The 6449-nt window shown below is 33.9% G+C and overlaps 1 protein-coding gene across 1 annotated transcript in view; it reads right to left on the bottom strand.

The window, feature by feature from the left end:
• Window positions 1-713: 713 nt before the first annotated feature.
• The window catches only part of TMPRSS15 (transmembrane serine protease 15), a 140811-nt gene continuing 135075 nt past the window's right edge, over window positions 714-6449 (bottom strand). Inside the window, exons 24-25 of the mRNA XM_069471949.1 lie at window positions 4793-4932; window positions 714-869 (exon numbers count right to left, since the gene is read on the bottom strand). Of these exons, the coding sequence (XP_069328050.1) occupies window positions 714-869; window positions 4793-4932 (296 nt within the window). The remainder of the gene's footprint in view (window positions 870-4792; window positions 4933-6449) is intronic.

The following is a 6449-nucleotide window of genomic DNA, read 5'->3' as shown; positions in this document are numbered from 1 at the left end:
AATGGAAAATATGCACAATCTAGGTAAAAACTTATTTGATATAAAATGACCATATCAGTTAATTTGCCTTTTATTTTGATGCTAGAATGATATATAGACTTATGCATATTTCCTGTTTAATTAGTTTATTTGAGAGTAATGTAAAGCAAATTTAGTCCAGGTCTGTGACATGAGCTTACAATAAATATTTTTTATGAGCGGGAAAAATGTTAAGGTTATGCTTAAATTGAAACAATATGTGTTTGGATTAAAATCAAGAAAACTATTGAGATTCAGATAATAATAAGCTAAACTGGAACTAGACAATTAATAGCAGTTTATTTTAGACAATAACATACTTTGGACAAAACAATTTATTTCATATCTTTTTCTAATTTTGCTCAGACTTTATTAAGTGTATGGTGTGTACTTTAAAATAACATCCCTTTAAATAAACAGAAAAGGATAAAAATGATGATTAAGGACAAAGGAAATTATATCTGTGAAGGCATAGCTGTTCATAATGAAATCAAAATGCATTTTTTTAAAGTTACTTTGTATTGCAAAGATTAATTTTATTTTTGTTTGTTTTATTTGCCTCTAACTTTTTGGTGGCTTAGGAATAAAGGTTTTTGGTAACTTTTTAATTTTTTTAAACAAAATTCTCAATACCTATGATCCTTAGAGTAGAATGGGAAAACTACTCGACTTTCATGTTTGGTTTAAGAAATGCGCTAATGTAGAAAACCTTGTATCCATTCCGTGAACCCTGTGACCCGGACATACACCCCTGGGCGATTAGGCTGTGCACATTGGTATCCAAATGATGTCACACCAGCAAGGAACCATCTGTTGTCTTCTTGGCACATTAGTGGTCCTCCTGAATCCCCCTAAAGAGTGAATTGCAAAATAAAATTGTAGATATGTGGTCAATTGATATACATATATAATATTGTTTTTAGTGAATCAATTCAAAAATAAATATTCAAAAATATGATTTAATTGCAAGTCATCTGTATGTTGTCTCACTTTCCCTCTAGGTCATGAATGAGAACCCTTTTCTCCCCAGTAAGGAGACAGAGAAACTATGATAATGAAAACATAATTTGTATTTTTTTATGACGCACTTTTGTAGTAAGAGTTTTCCCACTTTAATTATGGCATTTTGATTGATGCTAAGAAATTTTCTAAACCACAACTATGAAAAGCATCCCAATCAAAATATATATTAAAAGTCATTCATTTTAGATCTAAGTATCATGAAGGACTTTGTGGAAAAGATAAAATTATTCCACAATATGCTCTTCAGAAAAATTAAAAACTCACACACAGTGTTAATTTTAGTTCTTTTAGGTAGGGTTAACTATTTGGCACTCAACAAACACCATCAGATTTGAAAAACTTAGCATTTCAACTGAAATATGCAAATCTATGATGTAATTTCTAGTGATAGGAACACGTGTTTTCATCTGAAATGAAAGAAATGTTTTTAATTTTCACAAACATTAATTATAGCAGAGCCTAGTAGAATCAGTTACATGGATTTTATTTGAACAACTTCTGTATAATGCAAACATATAGTATCATTAATTAATGACACAAAATTGACAATTATTTTCCCTGTATTAACTATGCAAACATTTTTAATTAATCTTTTTTATATCTATGAAGGACTTTTAAAGCTTTCTATACTTTATTTAAAATCACTGGTATAATAGAATATTTCAATCCCAACTCAATGTTAGAAAACATCCTGTGAGACTTTTTGCCTGATTCTTTACCATCTTTGGGTACTATAGTCAAGGGAAAAAATGTGATCTATCAGAGTACCTTTTTTCTCTTTGATACTGAGGAACATAAATTGCATTGGCAACCACAGGTTGCTGGTATTTTAGGTGTAACAAATGTGTCCAAGCTGTTTCGAAGCAGGAACTGTGATTTTTATTTCTGCATCCCAAACCCTTAGTCTGTAATATGGGTTCAGACATATTTATGGAACAGTGTACATCCAAGGCTCAAAATGCATTTTATATGATTTAGAAATTATTGAAAATAAACTTTAACTGCTTGAGTAATTTTAGAAGGAGTCTTGTCTTGGCAATAGACAAGAGGATCCAGATAGAACACGGGTTTTAACTTTTCCAGCACATACTGGGTCAGTTGCAGTTACTAAAGGACCTTGCAGCAAGCTTGGTGCCTGTCTTCTGGGAGGTCTGTCAGGTTGGGAGACCTAGGTCTGTTTCCATCACTTCGCATCATCTAACTACACCACTTCAGTTAGTTATGTATCTTCTCCTTGCCTTAATTTGCTGATTAGTTCAACGATGGTATTTCCTTCTTCCACTATCTCAGAGATTTATAAGTACTTCAAAAACATGTGTGAATGCCTAGGACATAAACTATTAACCTCAAATTTACATTTCTAGTTAGATGATGTATTTATAAATAAAACCAAAAATCACTACTTTCTTTGAATACCTGGGTGTAAGGGTTGCTTGGTAACCATTTTTGTTTAGGACAGTAGTTCTCAAACCTTAGTGTGCTTCAGAATCACTTGAAGGACATGACAAGACACGTATATTTAGGCCCCACCTTTACAGTTTCTGATTCCACAGGTGTATGATGGGACCTGAGAATTTGCATTTCTAACAAGTTCTCAGGTGATGCTCATCTGCTGGACTGGAGGCCACACTTTGAAAACCAGGGGTATAGAATATGGCTCAGAATAGTTAGTAGAATGTCATTCATTGAGTTTTATGTAGAGAAGACATTCTTCAGCCACTGGTCTAGACAACTACCTCAAAATGGCAAGTCTTTGGTAAGCCAGAAGACATTCAAGAAGCTGTGAATGACCTGGTTGTGAATTCCTTGCCATTATAAGGCTAAAAAAATAACTTATTCAAATAATGTGTCAATAATAACATGTTCACAATTTTAAATAATGCATTCCTCACAGTTCCTCCTCTTACAAAACATAGCAATAAAGTTGAACAAAGAAAATCATGTGAAAATCTGGAGTATTGATTACTCAATTATGATAACGTTATATTGCACAAGGTTTTGCCTTGTGTGAGAGCTCTCTTACTTGCTAATGAATAACAGACTCTGTAGAAATTAGAGCCAACTGTAAGATTTCAGAGCTCTGGTATGAGTTAATGGCTTAATGTAACCCTAACGTCTATAGCATCAGCCATCATATTTTCTGCCTCGTGCGTGAGGTGTCTGCTACATAGTCCCCATTAACTGTAATTGAAGTCGTACAGCTGATTTCCCTTCTGCACAATAATTCTATAAATCTCCCCCTAAGTGGCAATATATCTTACCTTAACACACTTGTCATTGTAAAAGGGAAGTACAAGATCCGGAGATAAATTTTAAACAAGAAGAAAACTATCTGATTTGTCTTAAATTTGCAATGTTTATCAAAGTAGAATCAATTTCAGACTAAGCTGGGAGTTTAATATGACTTGAAACATTGATTTAACATATACAGATTATTCACCTAATATCTGTTAAAAAGTCTTGTCATATATTGTTATTATGACATATGTGTGTTAATATATGAAACAAGCTGTTCTGCTTTAACACAAAATCATTTTTTCATGGCATTAATCACTACTTCTACATTTGAAGATTGGCCAGTAATGCTATCAGGTTTAATCTAATCTAATCCATTAGGAGTTAATGCATTAATATTTTATTAATTTTCAAATACAAGAAATGTGCCAGAAAATTTATTTTCTACACCTCATAAAAAATTGTTAATATTTTTGAGTGCTCATTTGGTGTCTTAGGTGTATTATTTCATTTAAACATCTCAATAACCCACAAGTGATTTGCCCAAAGCTTCCCCCATAAGTGAGGATCACTTAAAGCCAGGATCAAATAAGAGTAGTCTGAACACAGAATCCATGCTATTAATGATCAACCCCATGTTGCACCTAAAAATTAATTACGATTTTAAAATATAGCAGAATTTACTTTTTATTTCTTGAGTATAAGTGGATTTCTTTGAACTAACAAATAGATGCATTATTTCTAGGTGGTAAGATGTTTCAATGAGGGTGGTATATGGGTGAGAGGTTTTTTTTTTCTGATGGTCACTCAAGTCAGAAGCTATTGACATTTCAAATTTATTGGAATATTTATATTAACACTGCAGCAAGTTCATGCTATTACATCTCAAAAATAAAACATAAAAGATAATATAAAAATTCTAGTATAAGAGTTCCAGAGCTAGGGTATGCCAGGCTATTGAGTAAGTTCGTCATTTACTTGCCACTTGGTTAGCTATAAACTGGCGCTAAGTAGGCTATCCAAGTTGTTTTTCATCTAGAAATTACCTAAGGTCACTGGACACATAGACCGTACTCTAAATTCAGAGTTGAAATTTAGAGGCCCATAGAACAAATTGGCCCTCAGACCTCTTTGTTTGTTTGTTTTAAGTTTGCACAGGGTTTAAAAGAATTGGAAATTTGAAAACAAATGCTTTTAGGTAAGGTGCTTCCTTTATGTCTCAACCCAGATCCATCACATTTTATTTGAGCTAGCTATTTAACACATTCAAATATTATACTTATTCTCTCTAAAGCCATCTGATTTGTAACTCTTGTCTTTAATATTAGTTTTGTTTCTAATCCTCAGGTCCACTCAGGAGTACTATGCGAATAGGCAAAAATAACGGTTTTGTAAAAGAAGAGGTGAAATTAAAGGACCTTGATGATTTCTCTACTTCCAAATTATTGTTAAGCAATGAAATCATTATATAGCAATGCTTTCTGAAAGCGAAGAGTGAGCAGTTTTACGTATTTACCTGACAAGTATCTATTCCTCCTTCTTCATAGCCTGCACATATCATATTTTCAGTAATGTTATATTCTGGCATCTGTTGTTGGCATTTTTCATTTGATAGAAGAGGAACTTCAGCTTCTTGCAATACATTTGCAGTAGGACCTGCTCAAAATGGATATTTCAATCAGCCAGTCAGAAGTGATCAACATGCATGCTTGAATGAGCCACCATCAGTCTTATTTATTCCACATTTCACTCTCATCAAGTACTGTGTGTATGTATAATGGAACTAAATACTAAACCTTGCACTTTAAAGCACATAATAAGGCTCATTTGTAGTTTTTGCCAAATGGATAACAGTAAAGAACTTCTTTCTTCCCCAAGGGCTGGTAGGAATGGTGGCTTAGACTAGATGGTCTTTGGGCATCTTTAGTAAGTTCAAACAGTTACAGTACTGCTCATGGGGGAAAAAAAAAAAAGCCCACCAACACAAAGAATTTCATTCATGGAAATTAGCAAAGGCTCAGAAATCTAAAAGTGCTTTTCATTTGGCACCTGAGGAGGTGCACCCTCACATATAATGTCATTCAGTGTCTTTGTGGTGCTGTGTGAGTGAGCAGGTGCACATTGAACAGAGCACAAAGCTCAGATGAACTGTGCCCTGGTCTAGGGACAATCAGCTTGTCATCCACATGCAGGTGAAGAGAAAGGAGGCACTTATTAAGCAGAGTGTACGTCCCTCCTTTTTACAAAATGATTCATCCACTGGAAGAATGAATCTCTGTTTACTGAAATACTAATCCCAAGAGGGATGTGAAACAAGCAGGTGTCTAGTGCCCAAGAAAAGGTACGTGATAAGCACTTTGTAATAATTAGCATTTCTATTTGGTTCCTCAAGAGAGGCAGAAAGTTGAGGGTAATTTAGTACATTTGACAGTCTGTGTTGTTGCAAAACTGGATGTGACCTCATTTCCAGCTTGGTTTAACCTATTCGCTAAAAACACTGAAGAAGCAAAAGAGTGTGTGTGTGTGTGTGTGTGTGTGTTTAGGTTCAAGGCAGCATATATATGACTCAGTGATGTGTTGGTAAATGTGTAACAATTGGATCTCCAGAAAAAGTGAAAGCCCCAGTGTGTCTTCTCATTTGACTTGTATAAGCACTCCCACCATGCCAATTTCAAGGTACCAGCAGGACAGTGAACATGGAATGCATATAACTGGACAACTTTCCAAGTCTGACAATGGACTGAGTTCAGAAAATGAATTGGAGAGACAGAAATGGATGATAAAATTTGCCATCTCAGTCTTATCCATCCTGTGAAGATCAAGTTTGGGCTGGTAGACTTTAGTTTTATAATAAAAACCAAAGCCATTTTTGCTGCTTGTCAAGGAATTAAAAAATTATTTAGTAGATAATAAAACTCTTTGGTAAAGGAAAATTTGAACAGTGTCCTTTTATTTAACATTTATTTGTCAACATGATTTGCTATGATCATAATTGAGAATACTTACCCACGCCCCCCCACCCATTTCAATAATTTCAAGTTTACTGATTGGCTTAATTTACCCAGCTAATAACACCTCATTTATCCCTAGTGAACAACATGTTCACAGTTTTCCTAACTAATTAATTAGTGTAATATACTCAAAAAGTTTCATAAACTGGGATTTTATGAAAA

The sequence above is a fragment of the Eulemur rufifrons genome, chromosome 7 (genome assembly GCF_041146395.1).
Source record: "Eulemur rufifrons isolate Redbay chromosome 7, OSU_ERuf_1, whole genome shotgun sequence".
NCBI classification, from domain to species: Eukaryota; Metazoa; Chordata; class Mammalia; order Primates; family Lemuridae; genus Eulemur; species Eulemur rufifrons.
The sequence above is the reverse complement of the archived record's forward strand: the minus strand, read 5'-3'. Positions and strand labels throughout refer to the sequence as shown.